The sequence below is a fragment of the Cygnus atratus genome, chromosome 3, assembly GCF_013377495.2.
Source record: "Cygnus atratus isolate AKBS03 ecotype Queensland, Australia chromosome 3, CAtr_DNAZoo_HiC_assembly, whole genome shotgun sequence".
In the NCBI taxonomy this organism is placed as follows: Eukaryota; Metazoa; Chordata; class Aves; order Anseriformes; family Anatidae; genus Cygnus; species Cygnus atratus.
The window spans coordinates 118409088-118430910 of record NC_066364.1 but is presented as its reverse complement, the minus strand read 5'-3'; the positions used below and the strand labels follow the sequence as shown (position 1 = coordinate 118430910).

The 21823-nt window shown below is 38.6% G+C and overlaps 3 protein-coding genes across 17 annotated transcripts in view; 1 reads left to right on the top strand and 2 right to left on the bottom strand.

The window, feature by feature from the left end:
* Positions 1-305: 305 nt before the first annotated feature.
* On the bottom strand, positions 306-11681 carry MTIF2 (mitochondrial translational initiation factor 2). Of its 7 annotated transcripts, none has more exons than XM_050709884.1 (15): positions 11458-11528; positions 10948-11225; positions 10165-10396; positions 9614-9719; positions 8501-8672; positions 7898-8058; positions 7001-7177; positions 6356-6495; positions 5302-5426; positions 4327-4531; positions 3197-3449; positions 2386-2526; positions 1322-1486; positions 953-1093; positions 306-551 (listed from the first exon to the last, which is right to left on the bottom strand). In XM_050709884.1, exons 3-15 carry the CDS (start codon positions 10387-10389, stop codon positions 382-384), a joined length of 2181 nt encoding a protein of 726 aa, XP_050565841.1. In that variant the 5' UTR covers positions 10390-10396; positions 10948-11225; positions 11458-11528; the 3' UTR covers positions 306-381. The 7 variants fall into 7 exon arrangements, with proteins under 7 accessions (XP_050565841.1, XP_035421419.1, XP_035421415.1 ...); XM_035565526.2 differs by having other exon boundaries at positions 10165-10306; XM_035565522.2 differs by having other exon boundaries at positions 11012-11225.
* On the top strand, positions 7017-12631 carry LOC118257477 (pulmonary surfactant-associated protein D-like). The gene is made up of 3 exons (XM_035565532.2): positions 7017-7095; positions 11287-11762; positions 11929-12631. Exons 1-3 carry the CDS (start codon positions 7017-7019, stop codon positions 12364-12366), a joined length of 993 nt encoding a protein of 330 aa, XP_035421425.2. The 3' UTR covers positions 12367-12631.
* Positions 12632-17904: 5273 nt separating this feature from the next.
* CCDC88A (coiled-coil domain containing 88A) overlaps positions 17905-21823 on the bottom strand; it is an 83238-nt gene continuing 79319 nt past the window's right edge. For all 9 annotated transcript variants that reach the window (XM_035565535.1, XM_035565538.2, XM_050709880.1 and 6 more), the window contains exons 33-34: positions 19494-19593; positions 17905-18941 (exon numbers count right to left, since the gene is read on the bottom strand). In XM_035565535.1, the coding sequence (XP_035421428.1) occupies positions 19529-19593 (65 nt within the window). In that variant the 3' untranslated portion in view covers positions 17905-18941; positions 19494-19528. The remainder of the gene's footprint in view (positions 18942-19493; positions 19594-21823) is intronic.

Here is a 21823-nt window from a genome sequence, read left to right as displayed (position 1 = left end):
CAGGAAACCTGGGAGATCAAGAAGTCTGAAATCATACGCAAAATCAGTACTAGAGCAAAGAGGGGTCCCCACCATGAAGATCATATACTGAAAAAATAGTACCAGCACCCTTGTTGGGGAAGAAAAAGAGGGCTCAGCTATTTCGAAATCAATAAAGTCAGAAGTATTTACACCTTGATGGCTTTACACACACAAAGTGCTTGCAGTTAGGGTCATTCATCTGGTGCTCCAATGAGGTACGCTGGTTGCTTGATGAGGTTTAAACATAGAATACAGAAGCATCAGATAGAGAGATGCACATAAGCTTCTTGATAAGTTCATTTAATGCTAAGAGTTCAAGGCCAGGAATAGTGCATGTCCTTGCTCGGGATTCGATGTATTTTAAAATCCTGGATCCCACGAGGTTGTCTGTTGAACTTCTTTTTCTTCATAACAGATAATTTCATCTCCAATATTGAATTCTATATGCTTGTCCAAACTTAATCCACAATCCATACCTGTTTTTATTACCTGGACATCATCTTTATGATGCTTCAGCGATGATAAAGATCCTACAGAGAGGAAAAAGAAAGAAAGCCCCCTGACATCAGAGTACAGATGTGTTTTGGTTTCCCCTTCTCACACAATTCAGGTTTCACCAAACAGCTACAAAACAAAAGCAAGACAAGCTGGGGGTTGCAAGCGCTTGCAGCTGATGAAAGTCAGGCATCAGTCCTTTTCCATAGGCAACGCCTGTGATACTACTTTTCTACCAGAAAAGTGGTGGTTAGAGGTCTGGATAAAGAGTAGGGTGACATTTTACAGCTTTCTCTGCTTTGAACAATTCCATCCTAAACAGCACACGTAATTGCCTTATGATTAGATACACACCTTTTGCATTAATTTCACATGGAACTAACTAGTCATGTCATAACACTGAGTACAAACACTAGTTTTGTAGCCAGTTACTTACCTTGCCAAATAACATCCCCTTTACGGATTAACTTAAATTTCATCTTTTTGTCTAGTTGCCCCTTCTGTACTCTGCACCCAGCTACTGGAATTTTGTTTTTTCCTACTGTTACAGAGAAGACGTCAAGAACAGAAGCTGTCCCTAAAAGAAAAAAAAAGTACTACAGTTTTAAGAAGTACAGGAGAATAACAAACACATAATAAGAAAAAGCAAGCCATGCTCTTCCACTTACTAAGCTTTAAAACAAAACAGAAAGGCAGCTACAGAGGAGCATTAATTACTTGATACAGCAAGAACGCATCATTAGAGCGCAAACTTAAAGCCATGCAGCACAGCAAAAATGTAATTTAATACTCCCTGAAAACTCACCTATTGTATTTTCCACCACAGATGGAGGCAGTCTGCTATTTAGCTCATCTTGCAAGTCTTCAATAAGTTTGTAGATGACATTGTGAAGTTTAATTTTTATTCCCTTTTTAGCAGCCAGCTTTTTAATAGTTTCATTGGCTTTCACGCTGAATCCATAAACAACACCTGGCAAATATAATAATCAGCAAATGATAACAAGAGAAATTCTTAATAAGTGAAAGCATTTGCCATCTCTTCTGAAATGTTGAACTTGCAGCAGAGGTTAAAATTAGCATTAGCAGTCAACAATACAAGAAACACTATTTCACTACTTCCCTTTTAATGGGGGACCATTTACCTCCCCCACTATCGCTGCAGTCAGCACACCCGCTACTACTAGCCTCATATCAAAACAAATGGGCTCAAAACACTCCTCACAGAAAGTTCCCTCATGACAGAGATGAAGTTATCAAAGCAGAAATTACTGCATACACAGAGCCCACCAGAGCAGATGGCACCACACACACACACACACACACACAAAAGATTTCCCCATTTTTGGGCTGGGAAAACAATTTGGTTGCCCAGTATAAGCTGGAACTGAACTTTCTACATTCTCATCCACCCGTGGAGCGTGTTATGTTAGGTCCAGTGACCCCCCCACACACTCTAGAGCAGGTGAGAATCATGGAGCAAAAAGCGGAACAACTATTGATACAGGTCTTTCTGTTCAGTGACCTCCCCGAGCAAAAGGAAATTCTGTTGTGTGCTACCTTTCTGGCATTGCCCTGCTCAACATCATAAAGCAACTTACGTGAGAAGTTGAGATCTAACCATTATCTGCCATTAATAATTCAGTTACTGGCAATGGCCTGTCACAGTCCTATTTTTGTGAGATTTCTAGCCTTCCCTACCTGCATTAGTATTTGATGTTAAAGGTGTTACTTGATATTATTAATATACATATAAGTTTACATTATTGATGCTGTTAATTATTACAAAAAAAAATAATAGTATGAGATCTACTGATTTCAATGGAGAGAAGTTTCTACTAACTGTAAATTAATTCTTAAACATACACTCACCATTGAATGCTTCAGCAAGACTTATGTCAGTTTCGCTGATATCTCCCATTCCAAAATGGATGATATCCAATCTACATTCATCATCAGCATCATAGCTGTCTAGAATGTTCAGAATAGCTTCGACAGATCCATCCATATCACCTGGGTATATAAATGGTAGTGCTGTTGACTTTGTGTGAATCAAAGTGATACTGAAGAAGAAGAATTAGGGGAATGAAAATTCCGCATTATGCAATATAATCAAAAGCGTTGGATATTTAGCATTCTTTTTGTATTTCCAGGAGTATATTAAAATACATCTGAAAAGTCTTTCTATTACAAAAGTGAAGTGAATAAAGACAACAGGACCAGAAGCTCCACATCTGCTGCCATTTCTAGGTCAAGTCTGCATAGTTTTTCACTTACTACTTCCACTACACATATACCACTGAACGTAAGGTCAAACCGAGTTCCTCCTGCCCCACTTTAAGTAATACACAGTTGTTCTTTTCCTCCATTCTGCTAATGCAGTACTGCTGCTCATATAACTTACACACATGCACTTGTATGGCTTTTATTCAGGAGTTCCTGGGTAAGGGTTTGGGCCCCCAAGATTTCATCTTGCTCTGACCCTTCTGGAAGCACATTCTTCTGACCACGGGATGATTTCTGATGACCCTCCCCTTCCTGAGAGGCATTCAATAACTTGTTCAGTTTTAAATTGATCAAACTTCTGCTAACAAAATTTTTGTCAATTATTTAGAACTACATTGCAGACTGAGCATTTGAGAAGCATGGAAACATTGCAGCAGTAAACAGAACAGAACAATACCTTTAACAATTACTGACAGCACGTTTTTGTCCACTTCTGTTCTCTCTTTAGGCTTTGAGAACATTAGATGCTTGTTGGTCTTGTAGAGCAACGCCTTTCTCTGTCTCCAGGTCAGATGGGCTAGCTTCTGTTGCTTCTTCTCATATTCCACCCTATGTTCCTTTTGCTTTGCTTCAATAACTTCCCCATCTCTTCTCACCTTCTCTTGCTGTTCAACATAGGTTCTCCAAGCCACAACTTCATGTGCCCTTTGCTGGTCAGGAAAAAAAGAAACGATCTTTCAAAGCACTGCAATGGAAAAGTCCACATTAACTCTCTTTTATCCTTCTGTTTCTTCTCTACCGTCCTACTCATTTTCTTTAGCGTTTATCAATAGATTTTGCTGCCACAATGACAAAGAATCAGCACAATGGCTTCCTCCCCGTGCTACAACAGCACAACTCAAGGCATCTCTGCATCAGAGAAAATTTTTTTCTTCATGTGGTATTTGTCCAGCCCCCACAATGCCTATTTCAAGCTAAATTTTAAGCACAACCTTCTGTCAGAAACTAATTCTCTCATAAAATTACAATACTGATACTAGTAAGTACTGGATTGTTCTCCAGGTAGGGTCACAGTGTGGTTATGTGAAAAGTGAAAACAGCTTTCTGTGCCTTTAGAAAGGAAATACATTAGAATGTATCCCAGGTTATCCCTGAAGCAGCCATTTCAGACTACGTTCATTGCAAACATAGCATAGAGGAAGGCATGATGACCATGAGAAGTAAAAGGCATGAACCAAAGATGACTCTTTATCTCCCGTGGCAGCCTGCTTTCTTCAAGTGATTGTAAAGTAGATTAATTTGGATGCCTGGAGAGGAGAGGAGAGGATGTAAAGGTCCAGCAGGAGAGAAGTGGGGGCAGTGGAAGAGAAAGAAAGAGGCAATATGCAAATTCTCATTCCTCTTACAGAACACCTAGCTCTGGCATCTTAATACCCATGCTCAGCCTTCATCTTTCATCAGTTTACCTTGGTTACTTAGAATGAAATGCAATTTTATTTTACTGATTTACTTATTATTTTTAAACTTAGCTCCTTCCTTCCTACCTTACTGCAGTATGAATTTTCCAGTAAACAGTTCTTTCTGTACCTCAGATTCTACTTCAAGAATTTCATCTCCCGCTGAAGGGACTTCCTTCCAGCCCATGATTTCCACAGGGATGCCGGGAGAGGCTGCATCTACAGCTTTTCCATTCTCATCAAACATGAAACGCACTTTTGCCCAGGTCTTCCCTGCAACCAGAACACAGCCTTTCCTCAGGGTTCCTCTTTGGACAATGGCTGTGGTAACTGGACTAGCAAAGAGCAGAGAGGAAAATAACAAAGTTAAAGTGACCATTTTCAGGCTTAGCGTAAGTAAGGAAACACAAAACATAATGTACGTGCAATCAATCTCAGGCACAATATTCCTGTGACTCATTCTTATCAGCATTCAAAGAAAATTTTAAAGTGCAAAAAGGCAAAAAGCCCCAAGCCTGTACCGTACTCTTTGTATTAATCTGCAGAAACGAAATTTGGCATCTTGAATCTCTCAGCAACAGACTGATTTCACATGTTAAGTGAACCCCCATTCCATCCTCCCCCCAAAATTTCCAGCCTTCAGTTCATTTTTAAAGAGGGCAGAACATAGCTTCTTCACAGACGACATGCAAAAGGGCTAAAATACTTTGAAGTGTAAAATGTCATACAGTTTTTGACAAATTGTAATGTATCTATTTATTATATTATGACTATGAACTTCCTCATCTTTACTTTAAAATGTTAGAACAGATGTGTTTTTTTTAAACGTCATTTAAAAGTATTTCCCTGAGCTTACAGGATTTTATTTCAGTGATATGATAACTTATGTTGTATCAGTTTATAACCTCTTTCTGTACGTCATGCTGTAAAATGATGTTTTAACGCTTTAGTTACAAGTACTGCAAAGAAACTGCTGGTTTTTATCTAATTTCAAACAAAAAAGTACAATATTAAACCTAAGTACTAAAGTACAAACCACCTAAACAGTATTGCTGCATTATTACAAATTGCTTCCTTGAAGTTGTAAAGACAACAAATAACTTACCCTTTCCCTTTGTCTTTGCGAGACTCAATTACAGTCCCCTCTACCAGACCTGTGTAGTCTGCCTTCAGTTCTAACATCTCTGCTAAAGCAACAGTTGCTTCTGCCAAAACCATCAGGTTTTCACCCTGTATAAAACCATACCAAAAAAAAGAATAAAGGAAGTGCCCAATTAAAAAAAGATCAGAAGTTGAAATCTTAGTGCCAAGGTTTCCCATTTAATTCAGAACTTCTAACAATGCAATACCATCCAACACCATGGACTCCTTCACCTTTTAAGGCAAGATGCTACTAAACTAATGAAATACTACGACTGGTGGTCCAGAACACAAGATACACTAGTAAGGACAGTTTCTTTACCTTCCTCTTCACAGCATCAGAGTTAAGGATGCAAATTGCAGTATTTTGCTACAGAGGTGAATGGAGAAACCATTTTATGCATGACTATTTTGAAAAAGTGTAAGGGAACAACTTCAAAAGGTCTTGAACTTGGCTGAAATTTTAGAAGATGACTTGGAATGCATTTAGAAGGACAGTAATAAGCCTAAGATACTGCTGCATTAGTTTGGCCACCATAAAACTATAAGCAAACATAGTTTATTTTTTAAGCTATCAGTTGTTCACATGATTTACCATCTTATCCTTGCAAATTCACTACAAAACTACATTCCTGTGATAAGGCATGCGTTATAAAAATATTTATTTACCTTTGTTTGAATTTCTCTCTTCATACATGCCATTATCACTGGCCTTGATTTTGCACAAAATAAACAATCAGGGAATATATGAGGAAACAAAAACTAGGATTAACCTGAAAACCATCCACTAGATTTCCCAAAGAAGAAAAATAGTTTTTAGTGCTCACTGAAGGGCTGAGTCTCAAAACATGACAGGATTATGTTTCAAATGATCCTGGTGAGAGGCAGCAGCACTTAGCTCATGGTAAGGTGTCAAATACCAGAAAGATAAGCATTCATATTCCAACCACCAAACAAAAATGTGGGTGTATGCACATCTTAGACATCCACGAACACAATCATTTGTTTCAAAACTTTACCTTGAGTGCTGAAATATTTACAGCTTGAACATCCCCTCCAAACTCTTCACAGATCACATCGTGACCCATCAATTCCTTCTTCACTCTTTCAGGATCAGCTTCAGGTTTGTCACATTTGTTAATGGCAAGGATAAGAGGAACTAAAAGAAGAGAACAAACACATTACTGACCTAACAAAAACTTGCTGCTGCTAGCATAGCTGCAATAAGATGTTAGAACAGCTTGTGACCACTTAGAACAAATCAGCTCTCTTGACACCTATTTCCTGGGCAACTTTAAGTAGAGACTTGGAGGAGTTATTTTAATATAGAAGAAAAAAAATAAAACAAAGCTACCTACACACTACTCATGCTTTTCTGGCAAAACTACAAATCCTGCAAAAAATTTCTTAATATTTTTATGTACTAATATAATATTTGGTATATATTTTCAGACATCTTCCCGGGGGAGAAGGAGGCAGGACAGGACAGTAACTTCACAAAGTCCACGGATTTTAATTCAAGGAGTTTCCTTTGAGAGGCGGATAAACAATTGCAAGGTGTTCCGTATCTGAGCTGCACAGTAACACACATCTCATGGATTAACTTTATGCACTGGGCTTGCCACTCTCTTCCAAATGTAATGTTAAGAAGTCAAACACTGTACCTCCTGCATTTTTAGCATGTTGAATGGATTCTACAGTTTGTTGCATCACTCCATCTTCCGCCGCTACAACCAGTATGACGATGTCAGTTACAGAGGTACCTCTTGCTCGCATGGCTGAAAAAGCTGCATGTCCAGGAGTATCAAGAAAAGTTATCTTTTCCCCAGAAGGCAGATGCACTGTGAACAATACATTTCACACAGCTTTATTTGACTTACTGTAAATAGAGCAATCAGCCATTTAATGATTTTTTTATATATAAAACACAGATTTTTTAAGGCAGACATAACTGGCATGGAGGTTAAAGGTACTTCTTCTCAGGGAAGAAAAAAGCACACTAGAATCTTTCATAATCTAAAATTGTACAACTGAAATAATTTTAGACTATCTACTTAAAAGTTCCATCCACACAGTTGTAAAACTTTGTCTAGTTTGGAGAAAAGGAGGCTAATTGGGAACCTCATTGCTCTACAACTTCCAGAGGAGGGGAAATAGAGGAGGAGGCACTGGTCTCCTCCCCCTGGTAACCGGTAACACAACACGTGGGAACAGCACAAAGCTGCACTAGGGAAGGTTCAGACTGGACGTTAGGAAAAAATTCTGGAGAGCAGTCCAAACACTCAACAGCCTTCCTTGTGAGGTGCTTGATATTCCTTAATAACATGCTCTACCTTTTGGTTAGCCCTGAAATAGTCAGGCAGTTGGACCTGATGATCTTGGTAGGTCCCTTCCAAGTGAACTCTTCCATTCTAGTTATCACAAGTTATGCTTTCCTTTTTCACTGCTTACATATAAACTGTGTATGCTGCAACATTTTCCCCAATAAACTGTCAGCAAGTCATCCCATCATGTAAGATACAGAAAATTGCTTTACACACGCGCGTACACTTGGATCATACCAAGAAAAGCACCAATGTGTTGTGTAATGCCTCCTGCTTCCATTGATGCCACTTGAGTTTTTCGTAGGCTGTCAAGTAAAGTTGTTTTCCCATGATCAACATGGCCCATTATAGTAACAACTGGGGGCCGTGGGGTTAATAATGCTGGGTCTGCAGGGGGTCTGCAATCAAAACAAAAACACCTTTCATAAGTACCAAAAAAGTTCACCAAGCCACCATCATGCCCAGCGTGGCTAGCGAAAAGCCATTTACCAGAACTCAGCGATGAAGAGGTAAGCCTAGCTTCTCCCCACAGTAACTGCAAATCCTAGCTACATCACAGTTTGCCCTCTTAGTATTCAAACTTCCTGCTGCATCAAAAAACAAAGTTGGCTTTTCTTCAGAAAAACACATAGAAAAAACTCACCTAAAACAAATCACACCTGAACATCAGTTTAATGCACAAAGAAATCAAAACTGTAAACTCCACCTTTTAAATATTACAATTTATGACCTTATCTGGTATTATCAGCACACCATTAGAAGAAAGAAAACAGTATATCAATAACTCTTGCAGAAACAAATAGGATAAAAAACAGCAAAAACGAATAGTTCACAATTTACCGTTTTACAGCATCTGTATTTTCTCTTTCTTTCTCTTCTTTCAGTTTTGCTGACTTATACTTCATTCCTGATTTTTTAACAATTAGCTTGATATAGTCCTCATTTAAAATGGAATCTGGTTCTAGCGAACCAAGATCAATATCTGTGTACAGCAGGGCTTCATACACATGATCTAAGGAAGAGATTAAGATATTTAACAACCCACCAAAAAAAAAAAAAAAAGGACAGAAACACATTGTTTGTTAATTGTTAAATACAATTTAAGATTTTGGGTTAGTAGTTTATATCGTAATGGTAAGTTTCATTCACAAAGCATTTTTGCTTTAGGTAGATTTATCTAGAAGTTGCTACAATCCTATTTTTCACTCAAATTTTCACAGCTTACTTTCCTACTTGAAACTCATCTAAACTAAATAGCTAAGAAGTGATTCAAGGAGGAAGAAAACGTGATAAATCTGTTCATTTGCGACTTTCTCTGGCAGAAGAAATACAGGACATACTGCAATAGCCAGAGATTCCACACCGACCTCAGCACCATTACCAATCTCCCTCTGAAACATACAGAGACATGACAGACTCTTGTTTCTCTCCTTGCTACTGAGAAAGAAGTTTGCCAGAAAAAGTACATGGTTGAGAAGAAGAAATTAGCAATAAGACTGTTTTAATGGAACACAAATTGCTCCCGAACCCAACATCCTGCTCTCAGACAAATATCTCAGGCCGAAGCTCTTTTGTGCCTTTTCTTTAGCCCTGAATTCTTTATGTAGCAGCTCTCACTCAGCTTCAACAAACCAGGGTGCAATGTTTCTCCTTCCGCAATATAATTTAGCATTTTGCGAGCAGTCATAGTGTCCTGCCCAGTAATTTGGACGGCCTAACATTTTTTCTCCTTAGACTGGCATCGTGCCTATCCACATGTTCTTTTTCTCTGGTTAAATATCTTTGATGAAAGGAGTTACTTTGGTAATGGGTACAATCTACGATGCCAAGGGAAGGATTAGGAACAACTAGTACCATCTCAGAACATCTTTGCCTTGACCACACATGGAAGTGTCGCAACTGACTAAAACACAACAGTTAAAATACATCTTGAGTAGCAAAGCAGGCTCTCACCTACGTCTTTGCCCATTGCTTGTGCAAGTTCCTCAACAGTCATATGCTGCTTTATCTCCACTTCACCTTTGGTCAGCGGCAATTTCTTTTTGCTCTTTTTCTTCTCCTATATGGAATTAGACATGTATATAGGAACATATAGCTGGTATAAACTAAGAAATAATAAAAACAATATTAAAGAGACAATGGTCTCAAGCCACATCTTTTTTGTCTATATGAATGAATTACAATAAATTAATGACTTAAAACATCACACTGAATATTTAAAATGTATAGCATTCTGCCCTTAATTTTTTTTCCATATTCAATTGTTCAAAACAAGGGAAAAAAATGTTATCCTGCCCCTTCAAGATTCATGATGCTGCTGGTATAAGTACTTCAAGTCAATATTTGAGAGGAGTAACAATGTAGTCTTAAATAAGTACATTTTGGCTCATAAACTTAGAATAGCTTCTGTGAAGTTCTCCTTTTTTGTCATAAAGTGCTCAAATTGATTTTTTGTACTTTGAAATTTCACACAGAATCAGAGATTACTGGATTTTGTTAATTACCTCCGTTGTAGCTAGATGTCTGTATTGAGATAAGACGACACTGATTGATTTGTCTTTTTGCCAGAACTGTGGATACAGATGAACGGACTGTACAGGATACGCAGATGACTGCACAGGCTTCCATTGTGCTCTGTTGACTTTCCTGTAGGAAACAGTAAGCAGCTGTCGGCAAGCACCACGTAACTGGACCAGATTTTCAAACTTCACTATCAACCCTCGATTCATTTCTTCACTGAAAATACAAAGGACACATTGAAATCAGTCTCAAGGCTGGAAGTTGTTCTTTGCTATGACAATATGCACAGGAAAACAAGGCATAAGTGCTACAATGCTTCAAAGCAGGCTTTTTGATACTGATGATGTTGAACTACTTAGTAGATCTGCTCATTTTTCATTTTCCTGAAGCACTTCACCTTCTGCCACTGTCACTATTCCAGTTCAGACACACAGATCTACTAATGTTACCATAACTTACAAGTCTTTCATCTGTCTTTGCTGACCTTTAACGTAAATTACTAAAATCCTAACTCGAGGTTCTCTGATATTAACTCAAAAAAGTGACATTTGTACCATACTGACAGATACCCAGTGCAACCTACCTCTCCTGCCAGTAAAACAAATTTGCAAAATGACACTTACACGAGCATATAACTCCACTAAAAGACTGCAGCATTCTAACGATACTGTTATAACAATATGATTCTATGATAATAGCGTTATTGCATACACGGAGACATCTTTCTAGGCTAAGGCTTGGCTTAGCAATTAAGCTTTTCAAGATACCTCTGTCAGTTCCTCCCGCATCTTCTTTTAACCGTGCTGTGTTTTGAGTCATTTTTCTACCTACCCTGTAAAACAGTCTCCTATTCAAGCTACTCTTCTTGTTCAGTTCACTATTTCGTAGCTCCTATCTGCATTCCCTGGCCCATTCTCAACACCTTCTGTTTGCTCTCACAGGCAGTGCTGTACCATCTTCCAAGCAGCTCTGAGAGCAAGGCGCTATCCTCAATCCCTCTCAGCACGCCCACTGTCGTTGTAAAACCTCTCCTGTACCAAAGTACCTACAGGGAACGAGCAGAGGACAAAGTAACCAACTAACAGCTCATTTTTTCCCCCTTAAAGAGAACTTTAAGGGGCAGAAACAGCAGACCCGAGGAGCAGCTAGGAGCCGTTCGAGGCAATGCCGGACACGCTCACAGAGGACGAACGCCCTGGCGGTAATTTCAGGAACCTCCCCCCCGCGGCCCGGAGGGCGCCGGGCTCCCCTCACGCCCCGCGGCCCCTCACCCTCACCCTCGCGTCCAGGCCCGCTCCGGGGACCCCCAGCGGCACCCAACCGCCCCAGCAGTCCTCGCCGCCGTGCGCAGGCGCGACGTGTGGGGGCCCGGCGCCTGCGCGGTGCCGCTGCCGGAGCGGGGCGGACCCGTGGCAGCCATGGCGGCGGCGGGGCTGCGGGCGGAGCTGGAGCAGCGGCTGCGGGAGCTGGGCATCGCCGCCCTCACCGCCGAGCACCCCCAGGTGCGGGACTCGGACCCCACGGTTTTTTTTCTTGCGTTTTTGAGCGAGCGCGGATGCGTGTGAGAAACGAACGAGAAAGGGTGCGGGACCAGCGTGTCGCGTTTTATTCGGGTTCTTTTAAATTTCTTCATAGAAGGGTACAGTTTTTAGGCTGAGCGTGACATTCAGCGTTTTCTAAATTTTTAACAAAAGCTGTCGGTAAGGCTGACGGGTACAGCCTCACGCTATGCTTGTTGTACTCTGCAGGTGTTCACGGTTGAGGAAATGATGTCCCACGTCCAACACCTGAAAGGAGGGCACAGCAAAAACCTTTTCCTTAGAGACAAAAAGAAGAAAGGCTTCTGGCTGGTGACCGTCCTGCACGACAGGCAGATCAACTTGAACGAGCTTGCCAAAAAACTGGGTGTTGGAAGCGGAAACCTAAGGTTTGCTGATGAAAACGCCATGCTGGAAAAATTAAAAGTAGGCCAAGGCTGTGCGACACCTCTGGCCCTCTTCTGCGACCAAGGAGACATAAAGTTCGTCTTGGATGCCGGCTTTCTGGAGGGGGGCCACGAGAAGGTGTATTTCCATCCCATGACAAACTCTGCAACCATGGGCCTAAGCCCTAAAGACTTTATGAAGTTTGTGAAATCGACAGGCCACGATCCAATAATCATACATTTTGATAAAGACATTAAATAGGAGAAGTTGACATTTTTATTACTCGGCAAAGATTTTATAGAGCAAAACTGGTGAAATTTTTATTACAAATACACTTTGGAAAAATAGGCATCCTCCTTCTTATGTTGTATAATCTGGTGAGAAAAAATACTGTATTTCAGCTATTAAAAGTTTTAACAGAATATTCTTACAAAGAAAAGATGTTTGCGATATACCTGTAAGTAAACAAGAAGTAGAAATGGCATTATATGTTGTAGTGTTTATTAATAAAATGGATTAACTGGAACTTTTTGTGTGTGGTACTGGGCTTGAAGATCTAAATTAAGAAATAATGAGTTAACAGGTCTAAACTATTTGTCAGCACATCGGACAGAAGTGTCTTTTTTTTTTTTTTTTTTTAACTATATGCATTTGTCCCCCCTACTATGTTACCTCTTTTTTTCCCTTATTTTTAATCTAGAAAAAAGTAACTTAGTTGCACTACAGAAAATGTACTTGATTGTCTACATTTTTAGCTGCATTTTCACTCTCACAGTATCCTCCCTTCAGGAACTAACTACTAAGTCTTCTGGTAATTCCCAGATGACGTGACTACTAATGGCTGCATTAGGGCAGCATGCCTCTCCAAAATGGCAGAACGAGAAGGAGATGTCTGAAAGCAGAGAGGGGTGCAAATTCCCAGGAAAAGAGCTCTAAGGAATAATGTTATTGCAGGTTCCTGTAATTGCAGTGTTACCTGGTGATTCCTGGGAGGAAAGTAAATACAGCCTGGCACTGTGTTCACTTTTGTGTGCAATTTCTAGTGGTTCATGTGGAAGATGTGCATATTCTCTGCTCCACTGTAGCCTTTTAACCAGGTGCCTATAGAAGTGGAAAGAACAGTATGACAGCAGACATACTTGAGTTTCTCCCTTCAGGAGAAGGGGACTGAACATACAAACATCCCCATGTTTAAAAGGTTGTGGGGAGGCTGATTTTGCTTTAAAAACACGATATATTTAGTATAGAAGAGTACTATCACAAGAACAAGACCAGCACATTCTCAACATTGAATTTCTAATCTTTCTCCTCTCTCCTGCGTGAACAAATAAAAACCCCTTCAAAAGACTTTCTTTGTATTAAGACAGAAGAAGCAGAAACTCCATGGAGTCCAGCAGAAATACTGTGGTAACAAGTACCCACTAAAAACCAAAGACACGGGAGCTGTGAAAGTGTGAAATTTGAAGATGACAGGGAAAAAGGGCTTTTAAACACAGCCTAATGAAAGTGTCTGTTGAGCAAGAAAAATTCCTAAAAGGCAAGCAATAGGGTAAACACAGAGAAAAAGGAAAAAAAAACAACCAACCATATAAAAGGACTATTTACTACTGCATCATGCTAAAGGATGCAATACTAACAGTGATCAAGGGAAACATTTTAAATAAACAAAAGGCAAAAATCACCCAATTTGACTCGGTTTCATTATATATGGCCAAGGCAATTCTAGGAGCTGCGAACATCAACAGTTCTCCCACGCCCCACTGAAATCTTGAAAATGAATAACTTCCATTAACTGAGTTAATTAAAAAAAAAGCTGCTGCTTCTAGGACAAGACAAGGTATTTCAAACATTGTTAACATGTTTTCCTTTATTTCAGCAAGATTTGGCACCTATTCTCACAGACGTGAACAGAACTACAGCATACTTCATGATATAGCAGTTTAAGTTCTCCTTGTCTACTTTGGAAAGACAGAAACTGATCCCATCTATAATGGCAGTTGGCTGAAATGAGAAAGAAGCGACCTAAAAATGCTGAACAGATAGAAACCTGTATAAAAGTCACAAAAAGATGTCCAGATACACGACTGTATACTTTTTGTTAAATGAAAGACTGAAAGGAACATCTGTTGTTTGGGAATACAGGGTTGACTAATGGACTGCCCAGGGAACTTTGGGTTGACAGATGTGTTACTGAAATACCTAGATATTAAGATACAGTCTTAGGCATCTTTAAAAGTGAAATTTATCTTACCCTCTGCCTGCCACTCGCTCTCCCTTCCTTTTAGGGTTCCTTCTTTGTGCTACCCCCAAAATCCTTTATCAGTTCCAAAATGAACAAAAAAAAATAGAGTAAATGCAACTTGTCAAGTTAAAAAAAAAACAGAGAATTTAAATGTGAAAGATGAGTTTAAAAGACGTGCACAATAGCAGTTTACTATGCTTCATGAATCTTAAAATCTGTACAACTTAAACTTTAACTACCTTCATCTTGAGAAGAGATTCTGAGACTTGTTTCAGCAAAAATAATGACCAAGCAAAACTAAAACATCAAATACTGCACTTGGCAAATACGCAATGAGTTCTTATTGTATTTACTATGAAATTAGTGGTTTTTTTTAAATAATATTAAAATAATGTATAGTTAAAAGCTACACAGATTTTTACAAATAAGCAACACAAAAACAAACTACACACCGTCCAGAAAATTTCTGTTACCGTTTTATAGGTTTCCTTCCAAAAGAAATAGTCACTAAACACATTACCAACAATGCCATTACTTAACATCAATATTCTTCCAGTAACATCAGTTTCCAGAAAAAGTGTGTATAAATGTACACACAAAATAAGAATAAAAATTATTTGGTTCGGCATTTTAATAACATCATTAATAAATGTATACAATGGCAAACATTAAAAAAATCAGTATGTAAAGGAAATTACAGTTTTAAATAAGAGCTTTTTAAGTTTTGTTTCACACCTAGGTACATTCCTTTAAGGCAGTTTTATTAATATCAAAGCATTATTTACATATACATTATCATCTACCTCTAAGAATCATACATGAGCTCCTTTGTTGAGGCTGCATCATGTCTTGGAAAAAGTTTAAAAAATACACGTTGGGAATGTTACTAAATCCTCAGCAGACTACCAGCAAAGCAAATGAAAATTATATAGTGTATGGTATTAAAACATCTTTTGTAAACTTGAACTAACAGTGACACATTTGGCAACTCTTAACTCTTGCTGAAAACAGCTATGTACTCTTGCTGTAGGCTGCCCAACAGCTGCTGTGTTACTCCTCTGGGAGTCTGTGCTTCAAAAAAAAGGGTTGTGGCTCCCTAATTACATCAATGTTTGTTTTTGTTTTTTAATTTTATGGGCACAGACTGGAAAGATTAAGTGCGTTATATAAGTTTTGTACCAATTCAGAAAGGAAAAAAATCATCATCATCATCAGAGCACAGAGAACCTCCGGTCAGCTCTTCTGCTCTGAAACCTCTCCGCAGAAGAAGGTGCTGGGAATGTAACCCCGGTGCTGCTTTTGGATAATTCAGTCAACACAAACCAAAATCCCACTCTGGCCTCTGCACTGATGCAGCCTGAGCGCCTTGAAACCTGCTCGTGATGGCGCAGATGGACACTAGCCAGGCCTCTGGCATGCAGATACACCTACGCTAGGCTGACCTAGCGGGATGCATTCTGTTGCCTCGCCCTCAAATTCCTGCTCATTCTCTCAGGCAAGGAAGATTTGCCGAGGTTTTTGGATAAGGGGATTTCATTTCCAATACATATCATCAGTTGAATAGTAATTGTAATGTTTGTGACTAAACATCCTGGTTGTGACTGCACAGCCATTCTTTAAGATGTGATAATATACAAAAAGCAAGCATAGGAAGCTGTGATGGGGTATCTTGGACAACTTCAGGAATATAAAAAAGAGCTAATAAATGAAGAGTCAGGAGATGCCCCTGTGAAGGAAATGGCGCAGCCACATGTGAGAGCACAAGGTTACGTGTGCCCAACAATGTTCCCTGCAGAGAAGCATGCCATGCATCAGTCATGGCAACACACCATTCTCTCACACATTCCCAGGGTCTTCAAGTACATGGTATACCTAAACACATACAACTGCACAGATTCCGTGAATACAAACAACATTTGGCACTAGAGATTAAATCTGTTAATTCAAGATACACGTTCTTCTAAAAATAGTGACGCTACTTCGGTCAGGGTTTAATAGTTTGAAATGCATCGGTCCTCTGTTGTTGAGGAGAGCTTCTGGAAGAATCCACCAACAGTCAGACCCTGAAGTGAGCCTGAAAAGTATCAAAATTCAGAATTGGAGATGCTTTCCTAACATTTACCATATTTCAATTCTCTTTCAGAAAGAGCTGTGTTCTTAGTAAGGGCTACTGACATTACCAATTTCATGTCTACGAAATGATGTAAAGGCAAGCGTCCCTTCAGAATCTATGGCTATGCCACTACTGCGTACAGGAATGGCGCAGAGATCAGGCTTGAGACCAAGTTCTTATTGCTTAAAATAATTTTCTCCTAGAGCACACCAGGGCTCTGCCTGGCTCACTTGGTACTGTGGGAGAAACTCAGCCATGCCCTGAGCTATGAGTGCATACAGGAACACCCAATTTACCTGCAGTACAGGCGTGCCATGACACACCGTGCCTGTTCTGGCCACTGCCATACATCCCACCTGCCCCTCTGGTGACATCTGGTAGCTGTCATTGCACAGTTTGGAGTGCTCTGAAACCTTCCCCAAAAGGTCATATTACCAATTACAGCATGGGAAATTATTCCTTATGCAACTGAGCTCAGCCTGCCTACAAAAACATTGTGGAACTGGATTTCAGGAATACTCTGAGCTTCAGATCACTCCTGGAGCTGCTGAACACTGTTCATACTCTACAATTCATGATGCTTCCACTGATGTCAGTGAACATCTGGACATGGAGAATAAGGGGGCCAGAAACAGATGCCAGTATGAGTTGGTAACCAAAGTAAACTAATTAATTTAATAAAACACCAAAAACATCTTTAGAGGAAGAATGGAAATTCTATATGGTGGAAAGCTGCTAAATTCGTCCTATTTTCACTTGGGGGGGGGGGGGGGGAATTCTCTGTGGAAACAATCTCAGGCTGAACAAAGTGTTTATACTGCAAAACCAATGTTTTGATCTAGATCTTTTAACACTGTCATAAAAAAAAGTATTTCAGAAGGAAGTCATTTAAAGGAAAAAAGACAATTTCCCATTCTAAAGCTTATTGAACTCCTCCCCCTCCCCCCCCGGTTTTGACATAATTTCAGTAAAATCAATAAATGACTTTCCAATATGCTTTTAAACCTGTTGAACTGCATTCTCTCTCCAGTGGAAAATGATTCGTTTTCAATTGTCCCTGAAAGCTTGGTAAATGATAAAACCTGTAAGCCTCAAGAAAAAAAGTTATTAAGTTAAAGAAGTTGCAGTGGCTGTATCACACCTTCTAAGCAGCAGTGTGATCAATCTCCAAGCAGTCTGCAACTCAAGTTCTATGAATATTCAAGTCATGCTTACCATAAGTGAACAGAGGAAGTCGGAGGTGAACGTTTTCTACACGCCTGTTTGGAAGACCTGGCTCTAGGAGGTTACACAGTTAACTTAACCCTTTAGAACATAAATATGAATGTACCTACTGATTTGTAATATAATAGAATTACATTGATTTTGTATCTGTTTCTAAGTTCATGTATGCTTCCTTTGAGCTCCTTGCAAATGCTTTCAAGACAACAAATGTATACAACCATTGAATGTACCAATTACATTTGCTGACTTTAATATGAATCAATAATGAACAAAAAGTATCTTACTAATAAAAGATAACCTTAAGGGAAGGTGACTGTAAAATGCATGATATTTTTTTTTTTTTTTTGCCATCAAGAAGCCTCCTAAGCCACAAACAGCTCATGTCAAAAGATGAACAATAAAAGAAAAAATTAATCAATACATAAACATTGTAAGACCGTCTTATCCTGGAAATGCCATTTGTTGAGAACAGCCTTATATTAAAATAAAAGTTACAGAAAAGTCATACCTGACAATTTCCTGTCAAGAAATCTGAACATACATACGCAGAATAACTTGGGAATGTGAAAAACACAAATGACAATTTCAATATAATACGATTATCCTATGACTCCCACTTTTGTTAGTTATCAAATGTTTTCATGTATGTAAACAAATTTTTCTCTTGCAGTATGCAACAAAAAAAAATCAGCATAAACTTTTTAAAGAGCAATTTCATGCAGATTATGCTAACCAAATAAGGCAGTGAAGCGCCAGTAAGCTGTGAGGTTTTTGTATCTGTATATACAGTCACTTTCAACAAAATACTACAGCATTTATTTTAAATTTACAGAAGTAAATATAAACTGCAAGTTATGTTTTTTGGCTAAGTATTAGCAGAAGCTTAAGCAAATCAGTGGCTAATTTCATAAACAGAAGATTAAAAGTTTTTTGTTTTTTTTTTTTCCTGGAGTAATTCTTGAGAACATAAAATTCTTGGTCCTTAGGGAGATGAGAACTGTCCTTTTTTCAGTAGATCTTAACAGTGCAATGTGCAATAATTCCTAAGACCATCTACAAATTTTCGGCAGTAGACTCCAGTAGAGCTCCTTGATTCAAGGAAGGAAGGTAGGTAGGTAGGTTTTTATTTCTTGCCTGCTCTAGTCACGAAGAACGTAAAAAATTCCCTTAATTTTTATTAATGATTCCTACAGTCGCTGTCTTGTTTACTTCAGAAATAAAGGCTTCATACTGAGATACTGAAGGACACTTTTCTCTCTGTGTTCAGTTAAAAGGTAGAAAGAGAAAAGAACATAAGAAAAGCTTAAAGTGTAGAAGTATAAAATACAGAGTTAAGTCACTAACAGAACTAACAGCACTAACAGCATGCATCAAAGATGTTTTAATGAAGTCAAGAGAAGGACAGAACGCCAAAGACAAGCTTTATAAAAAGGCAGTTTCCTCATACTATTGAATGCTTTATGAAACAAAAACGTTTTGTTCAACCATTCTTTTAGATTTATCTAAGAACTGATTTCAGTATTACTTAATCTGATTTTGTTGAACTTTCTTCAAGAGAAATTTGAAAAATAAAAATAAATGGCATTTTTACAAGCAAAAGGATAAACAGACTGAAGCTCCCTATCTAGATAGGCAAAATAACTGCTCTAAAACAACCTGTTCTGGCTTAACTAATAAGCAAGATAGATGCCAGTTAAGCAAGCAGTATTTACATCTGGTTAATGCCATGTGCACTTTTTCTTATATGTAATGCTGTTAGTTTGTTGTAAATGAAATTAATCTCATTTACATATTGGGCAGGAAACTCACCACTTGGCCCACATCTCATGTAGTGGGTAATAGAATTAGGAGCTTTGTTGCTCCCTAGACCTGCATTTTGAATTTCTGCTTTCTGGGATAGCTTCCACATCTGCAGAGAAAAGCATTTCATATTATTCATTGTGTTTATCAGGACATGAAAAAACCCTCATGCATTAAAATACATTCTACTTATTAGTAGAGCAAAAGGATATACAAACACTTTTTTTTTTTTGGTAAGAGGAAAGGACAGACAAGAGGGACAGAAGAATAATTCGAAGCACCTACTCAATTATACTCATTAAAATTCATCTTAGCATTTAGAATAATCAGGTATTATTTTCAAAGCCACAATCAGATATACTTAACTGTGATATACGCTAACCCTATATTTCTGCCTGTATGAAAAGGAGAAACATCATATTTAATCAAGATTGACTGAACTTACTGAGAACTGAACTCTTCTTCATCTTTTTTATCTGCTAAATGTTTACAGAAATGCTCACATTCAATTCAGAAAAGCCGTAAATTATCTTTGCATGCAACAGCTGAACATGCAAAATGCAGTATCTCAGTTTACTGTTCACTTAAAGCAAAGCATCAAGCAAACATTTAACTGCAAGCAAATTATTGAACCTGAACAACAAAACCTTCTTTGGCTGGCAGCCACTATTTAGTGTTTCCCATGCAAAGTCCTAACATCATTTTTAAGGGCAACAGGGACCAAGAAATGAGCAAGTACATTTGGGTTTTACAGTTAGCCACCTGAATGGCCAAGGAGCAGCAGTGACCAGATCTGAAAGGAATTTCACAGACCCTTCCACTACCTGTGCACAAACCAACAGACATCCATGATGTATGTATGCATTGTTAATGTGTAAAGACAAAAAAATGGACAAAAAATAAGCCTTTTCATACATGAGAATATTTCATATATAATAAACAAAAGCTGACTTTTTTTTTCAGAGACATTAAAAAAATCCCATGCTTTTGGTGCTGCAGTGGTGCAAGTATAGGAGCACAAAAATTATTATCCTCAGAACTGAAATGTAATTCATTACAACTTTATAATACAATTCCAAACAGTAGCTTGAGTTGGACAAGATTATCAAGAACTCCTGTAAGAGGACATGAGGCACTAGTGTTCGATGACACTAGCGTTCAGTTATACTGGAGCCCTTTGTATTAGCGGAAGCAGCTGTTTTAATGCTGCTCCCTCCTTCCCTGGCATAATGCAAGACACCGGCTTTAAAGGCATTCACTATCAGGTATAAATATACACTATCAGACTTGTTTTGTGTGTGGAAGTTTAGTGCTGTGAAAAGAAATGAAACAATGCAAACAAGTGCTCTGTGAGCAGTGCCAGGAAAAAAAAACAACTTTTTTTTGATGCCCTCAAAACAAGCTTTTAAACATTCTCCCTGTGAAGTTAAATTTCTCTTTAGATTGGCCATTACAATCGGGGACCGGGACTTGTGCTGGAAAGTTAATAATAAACATGTATCTGGAGACAATATTGCTATTTTTTGTAGCTGTGATAGTCTAAGGGCCTAAGCAAGGTAAGGCTTGCACACAAGAGAGAACAGCATACTTGAAATCTTATCCCATTTCTCAAACAGCAGCAACTGATTTAAATAGAAGATACTGTCTCTAGCTACAAACCTTGTTCTGATCATCATGAGAATTTTTGCTGCAAGGCACAACCTTGCAATCAGTTAAGCCAAAAAAAAAAAAAGATACTGAAAGCATGAGTTTATAGCGCGTACTGTCAGAGCTAAAAATATTTTCTCTAATTTCTCAACTTACAAAATACAGTATGAATATGTCACTTCAGATAACAGCACTATTCATCTCAAAACTAATTCAAATACATCTGTGGATTAACAGAAATGAAGATGAATGATGTGACCCAAATCAGAGTAAAACGCATGTGAAATTAAGATTCTGCTTCAGATTTTGGATCTTGTGTTTTTTTTTTGTTTTTTTGTTTTTTGTTTTTTTTTGAAAAGGTGAAATAATTTTAGAGGCAATGATACAGCAATGATTAGCAGCACATGGTGGACAATGATGAACTGAAAAATTTCTCAGCCCAATAATAATGGATGTCTGCAAACATGGTAAAGGGTAGCTGTTGTATTTTGAAACGCTGAGTTTGCCCTCCACAGAATGTGTTTAAAACATCCATTTTTTTTTTCCCCATCTTGAAAACTAGTTGAAGCTCAGGAAAGGGTTACCTCTGCACTTTGTTAACAATTCTGCTGTATGAAATGGAGATCCTAGAGACTTAACAACACGTACAATGTCTGCTGCTTTCCCTCAAGGAACTGTATTTCTGCAGTACT